At 42.2% G+C, this 25519-nt stretch overlaps 1 protein-coding gene across 3 annotated transcripts in view; it reads left to right on the forward strand.

Moving 5' to 3' along the window:
- The first annotated feature begins 24168 nt into the window (after positions 1 to 24168).
- unc5db (unc-5 netrin receptor Db) overlaps positions 24169 to 25519 on the forward strand; it is a 137735-nt gene continuing 136384 nt past the window's right edge. Inside the window, exon 1 of one of the 3 annotated variants that reach the window (XM_042723957.1) lies at positions 24169 to 24576. In XM_042723957.1, the coding sequence (XP_042579891.1) occupies positions 24468 to 24576 (109 nt within the window). In that variant the 5' untranslated portion in view covers positions 24169 to 24467. The remainder of the gene's footprint in view (positions 24577 to 25519) is intronic. The other 2 variants (XM_042723956.1, XM_042723955.1) reach the window with 2 other exon arrangements.

The following is a 25519-nucleotide window of genomic DNA, read 5'->3' on the forward strand; positions in this document are numbered from 1 at the left end:
TGGTATTGATTACCTCGAGTGTGCTCCTCTTGTGTTAATTAGGCTAAGTATCTGACGTGCTCCTCCTGAACTTTGTTAATAAAACATCATAAAGTATAGCACCAGAACACATATTTAATAGCAAACATTTGTTCTCAGATAATGAAAACACAGAAAACATCAAGACCTTAACCCAGGAACATATACATGTGTATGTACATTATATGATTAATTGCTAGGAAACTCTGAAATTTGTTCAGTGGTAATTTTGCTGATGTCGTGCAACCGTATCAGCACCGTTTGTGGGTTACCCAAAAAGACCTGAGAGCTTTGACTCAAAGCCAAAGCCAGGTTCATTGAAGATTTGCATTTAAAACTGTGACAGGTGATAAATAATGCACACACGGGGAAAAATCCAGACTCCAGACTCACTACAAAGCCTTATTTTATTAATGTTCTCACCACTGAAACGGTAGTTGATAATGGAAGCTTATTTAATCCTGAAGGAATAGTAGGACAAAGTTGAAACATAAATATGTAAATAATAGCCCTGTGCTAGATTACTCCTATTTGTCAATGTCAGGGCAACACGTCGCGTGCCCTCCTCTATTCTAACACACATACTTATTCCTGCACACAATCCCTACACCATCAGAAAGTGTTATGTCACCTGACATACTTGCATTGAATTTCAACTTTGTGTTTGTTTGAGACCTGTCGTGTTGATGTCACTTCCGTGTTATTATTTCTCAGGAGCATTTGTAACCTTAACAGCCCAATTGTTCTGCGTTTTAAGAACAACATTTTTATGATTATGACTGTGTAGGCAAAGCATGGTAAGACTTTTATCTGCTAAGTAATGGGCGAAAAACCGAGTAAATAAATTGAGTAGTAAATAGTGGGCAAAAACCTAAAGTCAGTGGGTAGGGACTGTTGGACACTAAGAAGAATTTTTTTTGTAAACAACACAGAGCAACTGCAGCAAAGTGACAGCAAACCTCAATACTCACCTTGAAGACCCTGTTTCCAAACAGAGAAAACCAACATCCATTAAAGAGCTGTAATGGTTACAATTTTAATCATAGACAACAATCCTAAAATGCAGAGAAGGTGGTGTCATGATCTGAAAATTAGACAGTTGAAGCACCAAGCTGAACTTGTTTGTGCAAAAGCTGCTCTCTCCAGTTCAATCACCTGACTTCAGTATTATTTAGCCACTGTGGGCAGATGTTGACAGCATTCAACTGGAGACTATTCAAACATTGTATGACTCTTTTCTAAGAATGTTAGAGGCTGTATCAAAGGCAAATAGCAAAAATAAATAATAAAATAAAATAAAAATACTGCCTGGTGTTCACATTGCTTTTTCTAACCCCTGTAAGTAAACAGATTACTTATTTCATCTATAAATGCAAATGTTAAAAATCAAACAGTATAGCAGATTTAGGTTTTAAGTAGCTAATGCTTTTTGTTGCTGAGTTATGTATTAAATATCAACTGATTCTGTGTTAGATATGATGAAAATATACAAGCTCAGCACAATGGACAATAATAAAGCTGAAATCACTGTGCCATGATATGACTCTTAAAAGGAGTTGATGAGAAACCTTGATTCTTCACTGGTTCAGTTAGCTAAGGTTGCTTTAGTAATGATTCTACAGTTCATAAATTCAAGACCTTGGGTGTGTGTTATTTTATGATTCTTCATCCTCTGAGTTGTAGACTATCCCATGACAGTACTGAAAACTGAAAATGCGTAAAGTGATGGTGAGAATAACATACTGTACTACTGCAGCAATTGTTTTGGTCAATAAAACATATTTTAAAATATGCAGTCTAGAATTGTGTAATACAACACATTTTGGAATCTTTTCTTTAAATAATAATCATTGGACTGTCATCTTGTAGTTATTTGAAGTGATTAAACTGCACTTTTTATTTGTGAGATGATTTTGTTTCTTCATCAGAACAGATCTGGAGAAATTTAGCATTACATCACTGCAGTGAATGGGTGGCATCAAAATGAGAGTCGTCTCATAAAACATCACAACAAACTACACGACCCAAATATGTTGGTGGGTTTTGATGTGAAAAGACAACAGGGGTTGAACTTTTACACTAGATGAAGCGTTGTTATGGATTTTGGTCTCATATTTTGGCCAGAAACGACAGTTTGTAGTTAAAACACCTTACTGACAGATTTGTTCATTACAAACATGCAGCTTTTCAATTTACAGGATGTTTACTGATGGACTGGAATCATGTGAATTACTTGTGGATTATTGATGTTTTTAAAGGGGTCATATGATGCGATTTAAATTTTTCCTTTCTCTTTGGAGTGTTACAAGCTTTGGAGTGTGCATAAAGAAGATCTGTAAAGTTGCAAAGACTAAAGTCTCAAATACAAAGAGATATTCTTTATAAAAGTTAAGAGTCAACCACACCCCCCTAAAACGGTTCGTTCTAACACACCCCCACATGGAAGATGAGGACTGTTTCCTGAACCATTAGCCTGTAATGCATCTGTGGCACAATGGCTGTTTCTATAAAGTGGGGCAGTTCAAACTTTGCAAGGACAGTCTGGCGCTTCTGACTCACAGCCTGTAAGTACGTTTTTTTAATATTTAAATAATTTGCCAATGATGATTTAAACGCGTGTTTTGAGCAGCAGAGTAGGCTTGTTGTTTGTTGTTTCTCAGATCACAAATGCAGACATGGTTTTCTGTTTACGCAGTGCGTTACGTAATGCAACTCATAAAATGACAGTATAAGTCATTATAATCAGTAACTGTGTCCCCACTGGATGCAACAAATGCCTCGTTTTTAATGAGTTTTATTTGTTTTGTCTTGTCCGGATGTGATGTCCGGATTACGAACAAAACTTTCTTTTTAACCGGATCTTCTTAGTGAACCGGTCAAACCAGAGAGGCTGGTAACCTATACAACCTAAACAATCGTTTACAACGATTCAGGTCTCCAGTAGGCACTAATCCACAAATTACTTAAGCTATTCAGTTTATAAACGTGCCTTACACTCCCTCTGACAGGAAATAAACCAGTATCCCGAGTTATTCAGTTACTCATAACAGTACATTGAATGAACTGCTAAAAGATAACCGATGATGGGATGTGCACGAGCAGAGCAGCTGGACTGAGTCTTGTGCTGCTGGCCTGGGAGATGGCATAGTATGTTAAGGGGTGTAATATTTCCGTCACACGCTTGAGGCATTCGGCCAATCACAACGCACTGAATATCTGGCCAATCAGAGCACACCTCACTTTTCACAACAATGAGCTTTGTAAAAATCGACGCATTTCAGAAGGCGGGGCATAGAGGAGAAACAATAATGTACATTGAATGGAAAATAATGTGTTTTTTGAACCTTAAACCACATAAACAAATTGCATTACACCAAATACACAAACTAATGTTCTTTTTAGCAGCATCATATGACCCCTTTAACATCTTTTTAAAACTCTCATTCTGACGGCACTCATTCACTGCAGAGGATCCATTGGTGGGCAAGTGATCTAATGCTAAATTTCTTCAAATCCACATCTCAGATGGTCTTAGTGCGAGTACATTTTCAGTAAATGTGTATATTTAGGTGAACTATTGCTTTAAGTGCAGCTTTTTGGGGGGAGACTGTACTGTATGTAAATAGAGTCATACTTTAAGTCAATCTGAAGTTTTCAACAGTTCTCCCTGCCAGCAAACAGTGGTATTGACAGCTATGATGGATGTTGGTGTCCTGCTCCTGTGCATGGCAGCAGAGTGAATAAGATGAGTCTAGCTGCTCTCTGTCATCACTGCTGAAATACTTTACATGATTGACTACTGTTGCAGTGCCCCACCTATAAAACTTTGTTTACATCTGATTGCTTTGTTGTTTCCACTAGTACAAACATGAAAATAATTCACTTTATACCAATCTCTGCTGAATTTATAACCAAATTTGGACACAACGTGTCCCATGAAATATATTCATGTCAAGTCACAGCTTATTGTCAATGCTCTCCCATAGAATAAGAAAAGAGGTAAATGTACTTCCTATAGGCAATAAAAAACAGAAGTCTACACAATATCAATTTATAGAAAACAAAAATGTGAACAGAAAACAAATTGCTTAAAGTTCAGAGTTCATATTTTGTAAGAGTTAGAAGACTTGTGAAATGCTAAAGACAAAACACCATGGCAGGCATTGACTAACTTTAAGCATAGAAGATGTGTACATAATTTTTTTTGTTTCATATGCGTGCAAATGCAGGAGAGCAGAAATGAGAGAAATCTGTTGTGTTCAGTTTGTGAAATGCACATACTGTAAACTATGAGTTATTGAGTATCAAAGTAAACTGCTTCAAGTTAGAAGACTGTTTGAAATTTCTTCTCAGAAAAAACATCACAAATAGGCATTGACTGACTTTAAAGGTCACAACATAGACTTCGCATACCATTTTCTTCCATTTATATGCATGCAATACATTGTGTTCTGATTCATAATTTAAAAGGAATATGTTCACATAATTAAGGATAAAGCAACCAAGTGAATAAATAAACACAGGCCTGGCTGCTGACGTCCATTAGGTGCTTTATTGAACACTGTGATAAAGAATAAGATGAAAGTAGCTTCACAACTTGTTCAGTAATTTCATCTGCCATATAAGCAGCTTCAGATTGCACGTCAGCCCCTGAGGCAGTAAATCACTGTTCCCTTGACTCAAGATCAGGTTAGTGACGGCTGATAAAAGCAAGATGCATCTCGTTTTGGCTGATGAGTAACACGTTTGATATTAGAACAACAGCTGTGTTGTTTTTGTTTGACATTGCAGGCTCCAGCATAAGCCAAACTGTTCTGATTGGCAATCTGTCATTGGAATCTGTCATCTGCTTAGAGACTACTGAGGAGAGGGGTGTAGGATGAGTTCTGCTACCAGGTTATCACATTAAAAAACAGAGTGAGGAAACGACATGCATCTGTTCTAATGAGTAGGATCTGGAGATGCATGCAGAAAACGCATAATTGAGTGGGCAAATAGGAAATAAAGCCAGAACAATCTGTCAAACTTCTAAGGTGACGTGTGCAATTTCGGTGATGTCAACCTACTTTCTTTTATCCCAGTTTAATGTGCAGAGACAACTAAGTAGAGCACTTATAAGTTGACATCCCAAAAAGTTTAGTATGGTTGAGGGGTCCGACACGAAACACTACCTGTTTGTCTGAACATTAATCAACAGGGGGCAGTAGTAGCTTTTGGAAAACCTGTTTGAAAACAATGGACCTTTTTCACATTTCTGAGGTTTTCAGAAGCAGATGTTAGCATAGTTGGGTAAACTTCGATAGTGCTGAATGGAAACTACAAAATATGTAATGTGTTTCCATGTTACCGTTCTTATGACTTTACAAGAAATATCAAGAGATTGATTATTTTGGTCACAGGAGAGAAAGATTTGCCAATATTTAGCCATTGTATTAAAAAACTTTCACACAGCAACTATTTTCCAAGAATTTAATGCCAAAGTAATTTAACATGAGGTGTAACTTTGCTACAATATTAATAAATGGAAATGTGTCATCACAGTCTGTGAAAATGGCACATCGTTTTGCTATGTTTTAATGATCACTTTACCATGAAAAAAAAAAAACGTTTTTTAAACATTTTTGAACATTTAAAATGAAAAAGTCTGTAAGTCAGTCTTAAAACATATTTTTGTTAGCTGCAAAGTGAGTTTCGCTTGTCATATGAAGCACAGAAGTTTTATATAATAGTTTCCTTTCAGTCGGTCACTCTCGACGCCACGTCGGTGACCGACGAAAATGGGATATCACTTCGATAGACCAATCTACTTCGAGTGTAAACTAAACGAGCCGATGCACATTGGCATGCAATTATTGTATCCAGCTGCCGCTGATCACAGCGTGAGCATAAAAAGGCAGCAGGTGCAATGCATACCAGCTTTTTGCTTCGAAGCCGAGCGAGAGTATCGTTCTGCTTACCTCAACTGTCGACGTGAACTGCGAGTTCAGCACGCTCTGGAAAGCTTTCTGTGTTGGCGAGACGGCGTTTCAGTGGCGGTCGTTCCAGCGTCGAGTGGTTTGCACACTTCAGGCTGCACTACCCCCTGTCGTGTTGCAAGCGGCCAGCTCCCCTGTGCGCCTCAGCACCAAAAGAGTATTTCCTGAGAGCGTATTTTCCTTTCCTCTAAAAGAGCTCCACGGGTACGTCTTTATAAAGACGACGGATTGTCCTTATAAGGATGCCGTTTCACCCGTGCGTTTCTGGATGCGGTCGTTACCTGGCACCGGGTGATGGTCACGATCGCTGCCTCACGTGTCTGGGCGTTAAGCACGCTGAGGTGGCTATCGTGGACGAGTCATGTTCTCACTGCGGGAAGATGACCGTCTCAGAGTTGCGAGCCAGGCTCCGCTACCTTCAGGGGGGCAGAGTCCCGCTGCCGCTGCCGCGATCTGGGGCTCGTTCTGGCGGCCGACAGACGAGAACCACTTCTGGCAGTAGCACGGGCGGTTTGAGGGTTACAGTGGTGGCAAACCCCGCAGGGAACCAACCCTCTGGGGACCACCGCTCCTCTTGCACCTCTGATCCAGTGGAGCAACCCACGGAACGCGCTGGGCCCTCTACAAGGAGCGTACCAGCGGTATCCAGTGGGCCTCCCCCCGACCGGGTGTCGATCTCAGCATCGGAGAGAGAGCTGTCGGAAGAAGATTCAGCTGCGCTGCCGCCCTCAGGGACGGTGGCAAAGCCTGAGTCGGATCCCGAAATGGCAGCTATGCTTTCCCGGGCCGCCGAGATGGTAGGGCTCGAGTGGAATCCTCCACCGCGTCCCGAGCCATCGAGGCTGGATGATTGGTATCTCGGGGTGGCACGCGCTGGTTCTCAGCGCCCCGCCCCAGTGCCTTTCTTCCCGGAAGTGCATGATGAGCTCACAAAGTCGTGGACGGCACCTTTCACTGCCAGAAACCGGCCAGTGGGCTCCTCCTCCCTCACCACCCTTGATGGCGGTGCAGCGAAGGGGTATTCGGGAATCCCGTCAGTGGAGTGGGCGGTAGCGATGCAATTGTGTCCTAAGTCCGCCTCCTCCTGGCGTGGAGACCCGGTGCTTCCTTCCCGGGCCTGTAGGCACTCGTCTGGTCTGACCGGCAGTGCCTATGCGGCTTGCGGGGAAGCTGCTTCCGCCTTACACGCCATGGCGTTACTGCAGGTGCACCAGGCTAAGGCACTGAAGGACCTGCACGAGGGTGGTCACGATCCAGAAGTTCTGAAAGAGCTTCGAACCGCCACTGACCTCGCGCTCTGAGCGACGAAGGTCACCGCGAGTTCCCTGGGTCGTGCGATGTCCACGCTTGTGGTCCAGGAGCGCCATCTCTGGCTGTGTCTGGCAGACATGAGGGACACCGACAAGGTCCGGTTCCTCAATGCCCCTGTGTCCCAGACCGGCCTCTTCGGCGACGTGGTTGAGAGCTTTGCCCAGCAGTTCTCGGCCGCCAAGAAGCAGACTGAGGCGATCCGACACATCCTGCCCCGGCGGGCAGCTGCTGCCTCCACCCGTCCGCCAGCCGCAGCACCCGCGTCCGCCCCCGCTCTCGCGCCGCAGCCGCAGCAGCCTCCAGCAAAGCAGCGTCGTGGAGCCGGGCGTGGGAGAGCCGCCCCGCCTGTCCAGGCCCCCGGCATACCTGGTGGCAATCGCAAGAGCAAGCGGCCCTGAGACAAGCGACCCAGAGATGGAGGGACCTGCTCTTCGGGAGATGGCAAATGCACCACTCCCTCCCCCGGAGGACGGCTGGGCAGAGAATCTTTTGTTTCGTTTTTTCCCGCCGTTGGCCTCACGGCCGTCGGTACCCGAATTCTCGACAAAAGAGCATTTTCCCTTATCTCTGGGTCCCAGGAGGGCACGGAGAGTTGCGGACGGCCAAACACCGGACCTCACTCATCCTCCTCCTTCGCCAGATGGCAGCAGCGGGCGGTTCGAGAGCGTCGGAAATGGCTCTTCTTACTCATTCTCTGCCAACCCGTGGAACCAGGTGAGCCCTGCACCCCACACTCGCACCACACTCAGGCCTGCTCACAAGCCGCCCGAGATGGGTTCCTGTGTTCTACCTCGCAGCCCCACTGCGGGTACGGCTGTGGTCCCGCTGGTCCCGCTTGTACGGTTTCTAAGCACCTGGTCAGCGCTACCCAGCCCATCTTGCTGGCTTCTGCGGAACATCAGCCTCAGCTATGCGATTCAGTTCACCTGGCGTCCCCCCAAGTTCAGCGATATCCGCTTCACTACAGTGAAAGCGTCTGATGCCCCTGTTCGGCGGGAAGAGATCGCAGTCTTACTGGCGAAAGACGCGATAGAGCCGGTCCCTCCAGCCGATATGAGGACGGGGTTTTACAGCCCCTACTTCATTGTACCCAAGAAAGGCGGTGGGTTACGACCGATCTTGGATCTGCGAGTTTTGAACCGGGCCCCTCATCGGCTACCGTTCAAGAGCGTCCGTCCCCGAGATTGGTTTGCAGCGATCGACCTGAAGGACGCGTACTTTCATGTGTCGATCCTTCCGCGCCACAGACCTTTTCTGCGGTTTGTGTTCGAAGGACGGGCATATCAGTACAAGGTCCTGCCCTTCGGGCTGTCCCTGTCTCCTCGTGTCTTCACGAAAGTCACGGAGGCGGCTCTTTTCCCCTCAGAGAGCAGGGTGTTCGTATTCTCAACTATCTAGACGATTGGTTGATACTAGCACAATCTCGGGATCAGTTGTGCGAACACAGGGACCTGGTGCTCCGGCACCTCAGCCTGTTGGGCCTTCGGGTCAACTGGGAAAAGAGTCTCTTTTCTCGGTATGGAGTTGGATTCGGTCGAACAGACAGCACGCCTCACAGAGGAACGTGCGCGGTCGGTGCTAGCCTGCTTGAATACATTCAAGAGCAGGACAGCGGTCCCACTGAAACTCTTTCAGAGGCTCCTGGGGCATATGGCGGCCGCAGCGGCACTTACAACGCTCGGCCTGTTACATATGAGACCGATCCAGCACTGGCTTTATGGCCGAGTCCCGAGGTGGGCGTGGAAGCGCGGCACTCACCGGGTCCAAGTTACACCGGCCTGTCGCCAAAACCCTCACCCGTGGTCAGATTTTGCATTTCTCAGGGCAGGGGTGCCCCTAGAGCAGATCTCCAGGCATGCTGTGGTTTACACGGATGCCTCCACCACCGACTGGGGGGCCACGTACAACGGGCATGCAGTCTCAGGGGTTTGGACGGGCCCGCAGCTGCAGTGGCACATCAATTGCCTAGAGTTGTTAGCAGTGCACCTTGCCTTGAACCGTCTCAAAGGTCACTTACGAGGCAAGCATGTGCTGGTCCGAACGGACAACACACAGCGACCGTTGCGTACATTAACCGACAAGGTTGTCTGCGCTCCCGTCGCATGTCACAACTCGCCCGCCACCCTCCTCCTTTGGAGTCAGAAGGTTCTGAGGTCTCTTCGTGCCATTCACATTCCAGGCCTGCTCAACCGTACAGCCGACGAGCTGTCTCGATCAATGCTCCCAGGAGAATGGCGACTCCATCCCCTGACGGCCCAGCTGATTTGGAGACGGTTCGGAGCCACTCAGGTAGACCTGTTTGCTTCTCCAGAGACCGCTCACTGCCAGTTGTTCTACTCCCTGACCGAGGGAACTCTCGGCAGGGATGCACTGGCACACAGCTGGCCGCGGGGCCTACGCAAATATGCGTTTTCCCCAAGTGAGCCTTCTCGCACAGACACTGTGCGAAGTCCGGGAGGACGAGGAGCAAGTCTTGCTAGTGGCGCCGTATTGGCCCACTCGGACCTGGTTCCCGGAACTAGTGCTCCTCGTGACAGCCCCTCCTTGGCCGATTCCTCTGTGGAAGGATCTACTGACTCAGAGACGGGGCACCATTTGGCACCCGCGTCCAGACCTTTGGAAACTCCATGTCTGGTCCCTGGACGGGACGCGGAGGTTCTAGGTGACCTGCCCCAGGAGGTAGCGAACACCATCACTTCGGCAAGAGCACCGTCTACGAGACACGCCTTACGCCTTGAAGTGGAACCTGTTCGTCGAGTGGTGTTCTTCTCGCCGAGAAGACCCCCGAAGGTGCCCGATTGCGGTTGTGCTTTCCTTTCTGCAGCAAGGGCTGGAGCGAAGGCTGTCTCCCTCCACCCTCAAAGTCCAGGTTGCCGCTATTGCTTCATACCATGACCCCGTGAATGGGAAGTCTTTAGGTAAGCATGACCTCGTCATCAGGTTCCTTAGAGGGGCCAGGAGGTTAAATCCTTCCCGGCCCCCCTCCATACCCTCTTGGGACCTGACTCTGGTGCTGAAATCACTACAGCAGGGCCCATTCGAGCCTTTGCATTCAGTCGAGCCAAAGTTTCTTTCATTGAAAACTCTGCTCCTGCTTGCACTGACCTCCATCAAGAGGGTAGGGGACCTGCATGCATTTTCGGTCGACGATTCGTGCCTAGAGTTTGGGCCGGCTGACTCCCAGGTAATCCTGAGGCCCCGGCCCGGCTACGTGCCCAAGGTTCCCACTACACCCTTCAAAGACCAAGTGGTGAACCTGCAAGCGCTGCCCCTGGAGGAGGCAGACCCAGCCCTAGCTTTGCTCTGTCCCGTCCGAGCATTGAGATGCTACATAGACCGGACACAAAGCTTCAGGACCTCAGACCAGCTCTTTGTCTGTTACGGAGGCCGGCAGAAGGGGAATGCCATCTCTAAGCAGAGGATGGCCCACTGGATTGTGGATGCCATAGCCCTTGTTTATCAGGCACAGGGTGTGCCCTGCCCGTTCAGGTTGCGAGCTCACTCAACAAAAAGTGTTGCATCCTCCTGGGCGCTGGCTCGTGGCGCCTCGCTGACAGATATTTGTAGAGCTGCGGGCTGGGCGACCCCTAACACGTTCGCTAGGTTCTATAGCCTTCCTGTGTTCTCACCTCAAACGGGTAGTGGCACCGAGAGGCCCCGGTTAGTGTCGGCTTGCTAAAACCGCTCCTGTAGACCCTGTTGAGATCCTCCATCACCCTAGGCAGCTGGACGTGGTGGAACGTCCGGTGCCAGGCCTTCATGATGAATCCGTGAGAACCATGGAAGGCTGGGTTCCATATTGAGACTTAAACGGTACTCATATGTGTATAGTCCACGGTATAGCCTTAGAGCCCGTGTTTCCCCGGCAGACTTCTGCCTTCCCAAGAGGGTTTTAATCACCTCAAATTTCTCCATATACACCTAAACGGATGCTATATGTGTATTTGCTCCCGAGACCTCCTTCGGGAAGGATGGGGCTTCCGCAGCGTCCCTGTTCCAAGCAGAACGGGTACGTTTTCCCAGTGTTATGCAATCTCACCCAGTGAGGTAGTGCTTTGAGAATGGTGAGTGGAACTACTTGTTCCGAGCCCCGGCCTACACCTAATAGGGGTGCAGTCGGCTCGCAGAGGGCACTGGAAGGGGCAGCACCCATGGCGCTTTGGTAGGGATCCCATTTTCGTCGGTCACCGACGTGGCGTCGAGAGTGACCGACTGAAAGGGAACGTCTCGGTTACATATGGTAACCCTTTATGGTAACCCTCGTTCCCTGAAGGAGGGAACGGAGACGCCACGTCCCGTCGCCATGGTTGCTGTACTGCCGCTGAGCTGCCGGGTCTCCGGCTCGGCTCCTCAGCAAAAAGTTGGTATGCATTGCACCTGCTGCCTTCTTATACTCACGCTGTGATCAGCGGCAGCTGGATGCAATAATTGCATGCCAATGTGCATTGGCTCGTTTAGTTTACACTCGAAGTAGATTGGTCTATCGAAGTGATATCCCATTTTTCGTCGGTCACCGACGTGGCGTCTCCGTTCCCTCCTTCAGGGAACGAGGGTTACCATACGTAACCGAGACGTTTTCCAGAGATTACAAGAATGTAAAGAGAGATTGATCAGCATTCTGGACCAGCATTAGCCTCCTGTGATTTTAATATATAGTAAACCTCTGCATCAACGCTGCTTTTTCTCCATTCAGGTCAACATTATGAGCAAAGCTGCTGTAAAGTCCTGACCCAGCACTGCCGTGCTGCAGCCCAGCTGAGATTACCTGCATGAGGAAGTGACCCCAGGCCAAACCTGCCTGATGAATTCTCTTATGAAAGAAAAAAAAGGGAGGGAAAAAGGGCCAGATTGTGATAGATGGCCCGGTCCCAAAGCCATTTCTCACGTGCCTATAGCAGCTGCGCTACCAGTTGTAATGGCCTCTGTAGGACAGCGCGGAGATGCTATTTTTCTCTTTAAGTACACAAAAAGTTGTCATGTTGGTGCCAAAGTCAAGATTTAAACTCTCCCTTGAGCATACAGTAATTAAAGGAATTTATCATAATTGCCAATCAAAGTGCTCTGAGGAGCTGACTCCTTCTCGTTAGACATTATTTGCGCCAAGACCTATTACCGTGCTTTGTTTAGAAATTATTTGCACAGATACTTTGTGTGTGTGTGAGAGAGAGTAAGGTGCCGGTGAGGTAATAATGTTGCAAAATTGCCTTGAACTATAATCATCAGAACATAAAGCTTGTTGTTGGGGGTTGTTTATACTGAAAATACAGACAACGTGCTCATTGTCTTTCAAGGACGTGAGGAAACAGGAAAAGGAGCACTTAGAATGGAGAGTGAAAAGATGTTAATGTAAATAGACTTAAAAAAAAAAAATTAAATTTGCATCTGAAATGTTGCTTTGATGATTCTGAATATATTCATAAAATACATTTGCAGCTTTGATGGAAACATAGCTATTGTGACGTTAGAAAAATGCACAGGGAGATTTGAGTTCAGTTTACAGAAGGTTTATATGCAGCATTAGTTCAAAATCAAGATAAATTCCAGCATTTCATGATATGACCCCTTTAAGTAAAGCTGACCTCTTCTTATAAGCCACTGAGTGATTTACCAGAATAAAAAGCTTTTTATATCCCTTGAACAGGAATGTGAAGCCTGTCAAGCCGCAAAAGAGTTTCTTGTTTTAATTGCTTCTTCAAAGAGTGAATGGACTTGGTGAAGCAGTCGCAGTGAGGAGGAAATAAAAGGTAACAGCTATATAGAAGGATTTGGACGCAGCAGTGTTGCCTTCAAATGCTCATCAGGAGATGGTTAATGCATGAACTGCTGTTCGACAACACCGCGGGACTCTGGCTCACTCGCACACTCATCAAAGACAGCCTGAGGGTACTGAACACCCCTCTGAGCCTTATGACACACCTAAAAACACACTTAATTTGTACAACTGTTCCATTAGTTCATACTACATTCCTTTTTTGTCCTCTGAAGGCTTCCATGAAGGCAAACGTATCAGCTACCTTATTCAATTTGCTCTGCTTCTGTGCTCATGCTCTATAGGTGACTATGAAGCAGAAGGAACAGTATAGAGCTTGCGTTTGAATGATAAAAAACAGAGCTCACTCTAAAACAGAACACTTTAAAAATGCTGTAAGTGAAGCTCTGTAAATTCAGATCGTGAATTAGACATCTCTTTCCAAAACTTTGCTCTAGAAAGGTACTGCTTAGATTACTGTAAACTAATTCTGGGTGTTTTAGCAGTTCTACTCAACAATTATTTTAATACTTGTGTTGTGAAGAATTAACATTTGGAAAAAAAGAAATTCAATTTAGTGCCAGTAATAAAAATAAATAAATAAATAAATAAATCTGTTTAAACAGATTTAAATAACATTTCACAGTCTTTTATAGGTGGCATAAAAGCAATCCAATAATAGCCCTTAGTCAGGGTAGCAGCATATTTAATTTCTGACAGGAATGAAAATGAGGCTGTGAGGGACAGAAGTACAGTGTGTTCCGTGGATTGTACTATTTTTTAGAAACATAACAATTGTTCAGCCAATGAAACCTCTCTCTGAAAATAACTTTCAGCATACAAGAACTCCACAAAGCAGTTTTGAAAGTTGTGAGTCATGATTCACTAAAACCAACCAACTCATCAAAACCATTTATTCATGAACTGGATAACTCTGCACTGTAGGTTGTTAATTAACTAAAAACACTGAATACTAAGAGTCATTCTTTCTGTAGTCAGACTATATTTTACTAGTACTTCCTGCACTGTTAAACAGAACAAAACGTCATTCTGAATAAGAACAGAAAATAAAAAATGCCAAAAACCTACTAGAAAAACCATTTCTAAACGTTCCAGGTTTTTATACTTGTGTTTGTATTTACGATGCTTCTCTCTTGTCTGAAAAATAAATGTTCATTTATGTTTGTAAAGCATTTTTTTTATTACTGTTCAAGTTCTAAAAATAACTAGAGCTGATTATGGTACGGGTCTCGAACGATGCACTTTCAGCTTTATTTATATATAAATTGTTCAGAAGGTAAAACATATTTAGCATGCCGTACAAGAGAATGAATACTCATTAATTCATAGACTTTATATTTTTCAATTTATCTTTCAAAATAATTCAAAATAATTGTAAAATGTGATTGCATGCCAGTGATCTACAGCTAAAATTTAACATTTTTCAAAATCAATGGAATTAATTATTAAATATTAAATTGTTTGCAGTGTATAATTTATTTTACTAGTTTATACAATATTAGTACAGTGCTGAATAGCATAGGGGTTCTGTTGACATTCTATCCCAGAATACCACGTTCCACCTTTGCCTGTACTTTCTGGTTTGTCTCTACTCCCCAGATTCAACACCGTGCCAGGGACAAGACGGTGGGAGAAATATGGCTAAGGCTCACACCATCCATCACAAGCTGAACCTGCCCAATGAAATACAGGATGAGCTCCCCCAACAATGAGTCCTATCTTGTATGTTAGACCCCTTGCTTGTGTATTTATCACCAGAGCCGAGGCACAATGGCTGATTCACAAGGCAGTCAGGCTGATAAAACACACTGACGTGATCTCTGGGCCGATTATAGAGTCTCTCCCTACGTCCTTCCCAGTCTCCCATTTCTGTCTCCAATAACCTCTTCAAATTTAGAGTTTGTCTTTGGGGCTTTTTCTTTTTGTTTTCAAATAGACCACTTTCATAGCACTCATATGTCCACATTTGCAGTGCTTAAGTACTGATCAAGTAATTTTCTTTGGGGAAAAATTGAATCTGAGAAACAGTTTCTGTTTTTTCCTCTTAATGTCACAGTGGGTTAGCCATTTATCACAGGTCAGGTGTTACTTGCCAGTGGGTTTGATTTTGTCATAAAAATATCATCAAAATATTATATCAGACAACCATTTATTTATTTTATGTGAAAGTGCTCTGAAAACTCATGTCCATCTAACATTGCAACATCTCACTTTCGGATTCAGAATGTTCAGAAAACATTCAAAAAAGTAGTGTTTCCATGGTGTTAAAAATGGAATGTTCCATTAACATTTGCATAAAAAAAGACTGTTTGAACATTCAGAGAACATTCTGAAATAATGTTTTCAAAATTTAATGAGACAGTTAGAAAAATGTTGTTAACAAACATATTTTTGTAAGCCTGGTTCTCATTTTATAGCATTTGCCATTTGAGTGACGGTTTATTTGTCCTTTTTACCCCAATCACATATTTAATATTTTACAAAAGGGTTAAGGTTACTAGTTGTGTTCCTATGTGATTCATGACTATCATGTCCTAGAGATATAGTGCCACATATGTTGAGCTGGCTGACTGTTACATGGCTTTTTTGTTGTTGTTGTTGTTGTTGTTGTTGATGCAGTTGTGACTCTTTTGCGGCCCATTGATTCATTGATTGATTTACTAGCATGGAAAGGGAGCCAGACTGATGACGGGTATGAGTGAAGGTCTATAGCTCCTTTGGATAGCCTTGTCCTTGATTTAGACAAATTAATATCTAACAGGCAATAACTCTCTATGGCTCATCTAGCCCAGTGTCTCCTCCACTGGGTGAGAGGTGGAATACACCACACTGCTGGTGCTAATATCAGAGTCAAGATTGATGACAATTATATGCAAAACTGAAAAGCATTCCAAGTGGGGCCTCTAGCAAAAATATCAGGAGCATTCACAGAAGTTTCCATAGTTTATATAATAAAAGTTGGTCTTATGCAAATGAAAGATTTATAAAGGCAGTTATGCTCAGAATATGGAAGCATTTTTGACCATTAGCTTTTTGGATGCTGAAATATGGATGTAACTATAAACTGGATGCTGAACTGCTTTTAGATTATTCATTGTGTAATTTGCATGCATTATATTTTCACATAGTTGTAATGTTTTCATTTACATGTATGGTCCAAATGAACTGATTAACTAGAATGAATCAGACTTTCCGACACTAAGAGAAAGGATTGTTTAGAACAAACAGATTCACTGGAATGATTTGGACTTTACAAAGTTACACATGAGTAAGGAGGACCATTTTGAACAAATCATTTAGGAATGAGTGTCCATTGCTACATATGAGACAGAGAACCATTTAGTTGAGCATGTTTCATGATTTCCAATGCTTAGACATTAAACACAGCAATGTAGCATTACTCTTATAAGTTAAAAATCAGACAGTCTGATGTGAAGTGGCGATCTGAGTCAGAGATTGCCATTTTTTTATCAGTGAACAAACTGTGGGCGGTCCTTGCGCTGAGGCCTTCAGTTAGAATCAGACTCAGAAATTTCATGTTTACACATTCCAAGTTGTATTTTGAAGTGAGAAACTGAGAATTGGAGTCTGGCCTTCAAGTGGATGCACTCTAAAATATCATTATAATGAGATCCAAGCACATGAATGACCAAGCGAAGATATATTTACAAGTGGAAAACTCAATAATCTGGCTTGTCGATTAGAAACACTGCAGACACTTATCTGTAGGTGTGTTTGACTTCATGCCGTACGGCACAGACTGATCAGCATCTTACTTGAAGCAGTGCATGCCAGTAAAAAAATATTGTCCAACTTGAGACAGCACTGACACCACGTCACTGTGACGTGTACCATCAAAGTACCGTAATTGCAGTTTGACAATAGTCAGCTGGCTTACTCTTTGCAGCTTCTCAACACAGTTATTTTACAATTGGCCGGATTTACTGATGACAACAATGATGAGGTCAACACGTTTTCTCTTTATTCTGATGCCTTCAACTTGATGGTTACCAACCTTTTTTTTTTTTTAATAACAGTAAAAACTTCTGAAAGGGGCAGCAGGTCGATCATGTGATCCAAGTCTTTTCTGAGTGGGAATAGATGATTTTGCAGCTGTGCTGTGTTTCATTAATATTAATTACTGACAATAAATGTAAAGTTAATCACTCACATAGCACAGTTTGCTTTATGCAAAATTTTTTTTTTGTTAGATATGCATAAATTATAAAAAACTGCAGTTTATTGCAATTGCAAATTAAATGTGTATATAAATGAATGCTTCCATATTATTTTTCCAATTTGAATGCATGACATATTGTCATAACAAATTCTGATTCTGGAATAGAAGTGCACTAATGAAGAGTGCATAATGATGATCTTTGAGGAAGTCAAACAGATTCATCAAAATCATTTATTTGTTCACATTGCTATTCTGGTGATTTTAATTTCTTTGATGCACTTCACTGGCTCCCCTGCTGAGAGTCAACCAACTTCCAGTCTATGCTAACTCTTTGTGAACATGCTGTGTGCTGAATAATTGACTGGTGGTCTGATCAAGTCCCAGTGGCAGCTGGTCCAACAGACGCCATGCTGCTATCACACTTCATCATTTCATTTCAAGCCATTGATAATATCTGTCAATGGTCATCATTTGTGATGGCCCTGAATTCTAGTAATGCAAAGCTAACAGTGAGTTAGAGTAAAGTATACAGAGGTCTAAACTAACAACAGTGCATTACTGTAGATCTGGGCCACTGCGTGCTGAGAAGGGAATTCATTAGTCAGTCAACGTAGTTGCTGTTTTACAGTGAAGCTCATGATTAGTGGTTGAGTATCTCTCTAAGAGCAAAGTTTTGAAAAAAGCTTCTCTCATCAGTGCAAACAAATACACAGCATCTAAATAAATAAGATTTATCAGTTTTTAAAATAGCTGTGTTTTTACTTTTTGCATTTCAGACGGTTGCAAGAAAGGTTTAATACAGCTGAGTTTCTTGTATGGTGCATCACCCTATGACACATTTTCCGGCTTAAATAGATCATTAATGTCAGCAGTATATAAGGCAGAGGCAGTGTTCACATTAGAAGCTAGTAGAGAATGATAGACTGTGGTCCACTTCTCAGATGAAGTACAGGTTATTGAATTTAAGTATGCTTGATGGCTGCATTGTGAAAGGATTATGTTTAACTAACCCTGAATTTTCAAAGTTTATGTCTTTGTTTAATTCGCTCATATATTGTAGTACATACAGTACTGTAAAAACAATGCAAGGAAAAGTAAATAAATATTTCTTTTTACAGTACAGGACAGTGGAAACAGATGCCACTGTAATGAAATTGTCTTTATGTTCTATTACATATGGAAGGTCAGCAAGTGGGTAGCTTCACTGCTGCTCATATATAAAAATTAATATACTGTGTCTTTCGATTAACGCCACCAACTATATATACTACTTTGGGTGGGGGTCATTCATGGTGCCTACAGAATACACCATTGTACTATAAGTTATCTCATAATCTTGGCTTTTGAACCACTTTTTTGAGAGTGTATGAAAAAAAAACCCAGACATTTTTTTCAAAATACTCTTGCTCCACAAGAAAGTAAGGATGGAAAGAAAGTTTTGAATGATATCGATGAGTAAACCATGTCGGAATTTTCATTTGTGGATTAACTATTGCTTTAACTAAATACTGTATAAGGAATCACAGCGTAAACATGTGGAAAGGCAATGCTAAATCGCCATCAGACCTCACAGAGATATCAGAACTAAAGCAGATATTGATGCCTCCTTGGATTACCTCTAAGTGCTGACTATCAGTTTGCCTCCTCCGCTCAGGGGTATGGCTCGGATGCCAGATTTTCATTACATTGTTCTGTTCTGCCAGCTGCAAGTCGATTACTGCATTTACTTACCCTGAGGAGGTTAACCACAGAGCAAGCTCAAGGCCGCTTAAGAGACTCGAAGGCTAGACCTCTCCAATAGCAAGTGTTTACAGCAGACTTACCATATGGAGAATCTCTGTGACAAAAGGTTAGACCTGTGAGTTGTCTATCCATGTTTTAGTCTAGTCTCTGGTGTCAGTAACCTAATATATATTTAGCTTCCTAGCTGCTTACTAACCAGATGGTGCTTTGAAATCATACACAAGCATGCCTTCAGAGACATAGACACACATATATATACATACATACATATACATACACACACACACATTAAAAAAAAAAAAAAAAAACACACACACACACACACACATACACATACACATACACACACACACACACATATATATATATATATATATATATATATATATATATATGGCCACTTTATAAGGTACACCTTGCTAGTACCGGGTTGGACCCCCTTTTGCCTTCAGAACTCCCTTAATTCTTCGTGGCATAGATTTTGGAAACATTCCTTAGAGATTTTGGTCCATATTGTGGGGAAGTTGTGGCCTAATGGTTAGAGAGTTTGACTCCTAACCCTAAGGTTGTGGGTTTGAGTCTTGGGCCGACAATACCACGACTGAGCCCTTGCCCCTGAGCAAGGCACCGAACCCCCAACTGCTCCCTGGGCGCCGCAGCATAAATGGCTGCCCACTGTTCCGGGTGTGTGTTCATGGTGTGTGTGCGGTCACTGCTGTGTGTGTGCACTTTGGATGGGTTAAATGCAGAGCACGAATTCTGAGTACGGGTCACCATACTTGGCTGTATGTATGTCACGTCACATGATACTGTAGCATCACGCAGTTGCTGCAGATTTGTCGGCTGCACATCCATGATGCGAAACTCCCATTCCATCACACAACTCATTGTCATGTTCAAGAAACCAGTCTGAGATGATTTGAGCTTTGTGACATGGTGCATTTTCCTGCTGGAAGTAGCCATCAGAAGATGGGTACACTGTAGTCATAAAGGGATGGACATGGTCAGCAACAATACTCAGGTAGACTGTGGCATTTAAAAGATGCTCAATTGGTACTAAGGGGCCCAAAGTGTGCCAAGAAAATATCCCCCACATCATTACACCACCACCACCAGCCTGAACCGTTGAGACAAGGCAGGATGGATCCATGCTTTCATTTTCTTTACGCCAAATTCTGACTCTACCATCTGAATGTCGCAGCAGAAATAGAGACTCATCAGACCAGGCAATGTTTTTTCAATCTTCTATTGTCCAGTTTTGGTGATCCTGTGTGAAATGTAGCCTCTGTTTCCTGTTCTTAGCTGACAGGAGCGGCACCCGGAGTGGTCTTCTGCTGCTGTAGCCCATCTGCTTCAGGGTTGGACGTGTTATGCGTTCAGAGATGGTGTTCTGGATACCTTGGTTGAAACGAGTGGTTATTTGAGTTACTTTTGTCTTTCTATCATCTCTAACCAGTCTTCCCATTCTTCTCTGACCTCTGACATCAACAAGGCATTTTCGTCCACACAACTGCCACTCAATGGATATTTTCTCTTTTTCGGACCATTCTCTGTAAACCCTAGAGATGGTTGTGTGTGAAAATCTCAGTAGATCAGCCGTTTTTGAAATACTCAGACCAGCCCATCTGGCACCAACAACCATTCCACATTCAAAGTCACTTAAACCCCCTTTCTTCCCCATTCTGATGCTCGGTTTGAAACAATCTGACAATTTCCTCAAAACAACAACATTAGCAAAACTACACAATAATCCGTAGACCACTTAATAAATTGGCTAAATGCAAAGAGAGGAAACTTATTATAATATTTGTATTGTCTAAATCTGTATCAAGTTTAAAGGGATTCAAAAAACAATTGTTTAATCTCAGCAGTAAAATGGAAAAATTAGTACATTTTCTGTGCATGTATTTGATGAATGAGAAGACTGCCAAAAGCACTGCCTCATTGCTCATTAAAATCTCTTCTATCTCAAACATATTGCTCATGGTTCATTTGATGCTTTCCATTGTGTATTCCTACTGTATTCTCAACATTTTGGTGGTTACAGCTCTTGCGAATGGAAGCCATGTGGGCCAGTCAGAGCCCCTCTAGAACAAAGAAAGAAACTCCCAAAAAGTATTTACTGATTAAGCTTGCTGTTTAGAGAACTGTTCAAAGAGCTACTTCAAAGCCCTGAAGGTTGATTCATACTGTATATGTATATCTTCGGTGATATCAGTATAATGATGGAAACTGACCCCTGAACCTGAGCTGTTAGTAGTTCTTCAACACTATTCTACTCTGTTTCATGCTTATGGAAGCAGTGCTTTCTGGTGCCCTACTCATCTTTACAATTTGAAAAAAATGGTGAATTATACAGCTCACTCTGTAATTCATCCTCTGAAAGATTAAATTTCAGCTTACCATAAAAAGCTGAGAAAAACAAAGACATTTCAGAGCCTGCTGGAAACAATCATCACTGAAACAATAAAAAGTAACAATGAAAGAGAGACTAGCAAGAATTTCATTGGCCTCAGGTGAACTTAAGGCAACTAATTCTAGGAATCATGTACAGTTATCACAAATAGCTCTTTCTTCTGGAGTTTTTTTTTTTTTATCATGCTGTTAAACATATGGTGCTGTCGCCACAGGAACATCCAAACAACAAGCTTATATTATGAATCTTAATTATTAATTAAGTTTTATGCAAGGTATATATAACTTGACTTGCTTGTGTATGTGCAGGAAATAGGCCTGGAGTTGTGTTACCATTATTAAGTCATGACAATAACTTTGTGATTTTAAACGTGAACAATCTTAAATATTAACATTTCTCTGCAGATATAGATGTCCATTTAAATATTGACATTTTCCTTTACAGCAACCTTTCCTCATATGAAATAAAACTTTCCCTGAAGCACAGTATTATACAAACTTCCACAAATACTCATACCCACTAAAAAATCATGAAACTGTTTTTCGTCAAACTTTGTAATGCAGTTTTCCTCTGGTAGTAAACAAACAATGCATGATATTCCCCTTTTGCATAACTCAGTTTAGAGAAAAAATTTTATGTTTCTAAATGCCGCCCACTATGAAAGGTTATTCACATTATACATTTGAATTGCTTTCTCAAATGTAATATTGCCCCCTCAGGTGCATCATTTATGTCTATTGGATATGTAAATTATTTCTTACTCAGTGTTTCTATCTGACTAAAGGGGAGATTACTGCATTATTGTGAATCTATAGCATGAAACCATATTGCATGTGTGCACATTTCTCCATTACAGTGGGCTACATTACACATTTAAATGCTATTTGAGTATTTATAATATATGTTATTTGTGTTAAGTGATTCTACAGTTCTACAGATTTTGAGATGTTGCTATTTGCAGAGTAAAATATTTGCTAGACAAAAAACAAACAAACAAACAAACAAGCAATGGAAGACTCAAGTTATTAGCATGTATTAAATTATGATAGAGTACAACAATTCATTCTGGTCCTCAGATTTGTTTGACTGTCAACATGTTCCCAAAGGTTAGTCTAACAGCATTAGGATTTTTTGCACACACTGATTGTATATATTAACAGCATTCCAGACTACATAATTGAATGCTACAGCGTAGAAATGGAGTTTGCCTAAAGCAGGGAACAGGTTTTTTGAAAGTCAAAACATCTGTGTTTTTTCTGGCAAATAAAAATGCTGATTTTCTCTCTTTTAGATGCTGGGAGCATGAATTGGAAAAACTGGAGTGGAGTTGAGCTGGAGTCAAATGGAGTGTGTATTCCAGTGCATTGCTTGGTAACATGGATCCTTGATGCTTTGATTTCTTTTAATTCTATTTTCATTGACAGTTAAGAAATGTATAAAATATCTGAGCTGTTTTTATCTGAAACATGCTTTAATCAATATTAATTCTTTAGCTGTACCGAATTTGTGTAGTCACGTCATGTTGTAGTACTAAATTCATCGAAAGGGTTGTTATTTGTGACCTTGTGCGTACAGCTAAATAACTACAGGTAGGCTAGTATTGTTTTTAAGATATGCATTATAAAGACCAGATTCCCATATAAAATATTAATTAAAGGCTCACATCTGTTTATAAATGCTCACCTGTATAAAAAGAAAGCAGGCTATAAAACTTTCTTGTACCATTAATAGTTGTATAAAAAGAAAGCAGGCTATAAAACTTTCTTGTACTCTTTTTTTTGTTGTCCTTTTTCTCTATAAAAATCTTTTAGTAATCATGATAAATTATATATCATTCGAAAGCTTAGAAGCCCAAGATTCATCCTGTGAAAACCATTTTGAAATCGGACATTGCGTTACCATGGAAATGGTACTTTAAAATCTTATGGCAGTCTCCTCCCCCTTAGTGGGCAGTGTCAAGTGTCATATTACAAAATGCATTACCTTAGTCTTTTAGAATCAAAACTTTTTATAATCTTGGCAACAAACATATCACTGGAAAGGTCTGAGTCTCAGGATTCCATATTTGGTGGTTATTTTGAGTACTGAAGTAAAATTGACAGAGAAATCTAGGGAAAAATTCATTAAACAAAATTCAAAGGAGTTTTGATGGCTCCCAGTGGCTGTTTGTGGTATGACGCCCTAAATAAAATCTCACAGGAACCTCAATTTTTTTCATATCAACTTCAGATTTGGAACATAACTTATTTAGACACAAGGCTTTAATTTTATACCAATTTTAGAGTAAAACCTGTTATGTAAAATATTTATAATAAATAAAATAAAATAAAATTATTATAGCGCATTTTATTTACTGTACATTTAAACTTCTATAACTTTTTGATACTTTAATTTTTTGAAAAAATTCCACTTTTGCCAAAATATGCTAATTTTCTTCTTTAAAAAGAGACCAACCTTACGTCTATATTCCAAAGTGTTCATAAAATACAACAATTTAAGTTTGGATAGTGCACTGTAATGCCTATTTTAAAAAATGGGGGGTGACAGTTAAGGGGTTAAAGTTTTTTTAGTATAGAGTTTGCAATATACTGTAATTTTAGTTTGGATTTTAATTAATTTGAGGAAATCCAGCAGCTGCCAAGGTCTGCCAAGCATTAAACTGTTTTTACTGGTCAACTTTAGATTCCAGACGCACATCAAAAAGCAACATCAAAATTCAATCATAAGACCACGCGATATCTTCCCAGTGTAAGTGAGCTCAGGAATATTCCCACCTGACTGGTGCTGATGCGTGTGGTGAACGTGACTCCGCCCATCACTATGCGCCATTGGCTGGTTCTGCTAGTGAGCGTGCGGTACCTGCAAGTCTGAGTGCACTAGAACTAGGCTCTGAAGCCGGGCACAAGCCGGCGCGGTGTCTGAAGTTCGGCGCACAGGAATGATGTCCGCTGAGCTTTCGCAAAGAAGTCAGCGCATTAAAGTGAGAGAGGCCGTTAAAGCAAAAAACAAGGAACTGTCACAACATTATAAAACCGGGCGAATTTACCCCATAAAATGACTGAGAGAAACAAAATAGAAATGGGAACTACTGTGAAGGGAAGTCGGCGCTTTTTGGAGATCATCTTGGCTCTCGCGCTCTGTGCATCCCTCGTCAGCGGTCGAGGTAAGAGCTGTACATAGGAGAAAATATGTTTGTGATATTTACAGTATTATATGCGCACTAAATATCCTGCTGAAATTAGTTAAACTTTTATACTGGATAGAGAATCTTACGAGACCTGTTTGATTTCCCGCTTTGCCAACGCGTTTTTGCACGCGGCAGCGTTAAGAATTTATCCAGTCTGTGCGTTTATTTAAACGACTGACGCTGACAGCGCAGTTTTTAAATAATACGTATATATAGCTACTAAGTGAGTATTTGTGTTTTTAATGGTGTTTTGGTTGTATATTTTCCGTTTTTAACGGTGGGAGGTAAACACTGAGGTGAGACTGACAGTGAAATGAAAAGTTTGTAACATTCTGTTATGAACCGGAGCAGCAGATTTTTCACACCATCCCTGTCAGGATTGTTAGGAAATCAAAAGAAAACTGAAGAAATTGATAAGCGCTGGAGCAATGTTCCCTCTAAGCTGCGCGCGCGCGCGGCCCGCGCACTTCTTCCACCGCTGCCGCGCAGAAGAAATAATGTGCCGCGCACACGCATAAATGAGTTGGGAAAGCTATTTGCGAAAGCGAATGAATTGCAATGCTCGGGTAAACCGCTATAGAGTTGATATCACGATAGAGTTAGTACCGGTGAATGCGGTTTACAGTTTCATAGAAAGGGAATGATGTGCGCCAAATGAGTCGCTGTTGAAACCGAATATTTTAATGGTTGCGTAGCCTACGAAATAGCTCAACTCGAGAGCCGACGCAAACGCAATGACATGTGAAATAAAACGTCATCATGTATTAAAGAAGAGTGGCTTGATTAAGTGCTGGAAACAGCGGATGATGGGCACAGAACGGTAACAAAACTCAGAGACATTTACAGTCACACAGGTGTAGTGTGCAAACTGTACATCATAGGGATGTTTAGATAGCTATAGAAGAACTGACGTTCACGG

This window comes from Cyprinus carpio, chromosome B5 (assembly GCF_018340385.1).
Source record: "Cyprinus carpio isolate SPL01 chromosome B5, ASM1834038v1, whole genome shotgun sequence".
Classification (NCBI taxonomy): Eukaryota; Metazoa; Chordata; class Actinopteri; order Cypriniformes; family Cyprinidae; genus Cyprinus; species Cyprinus carpio.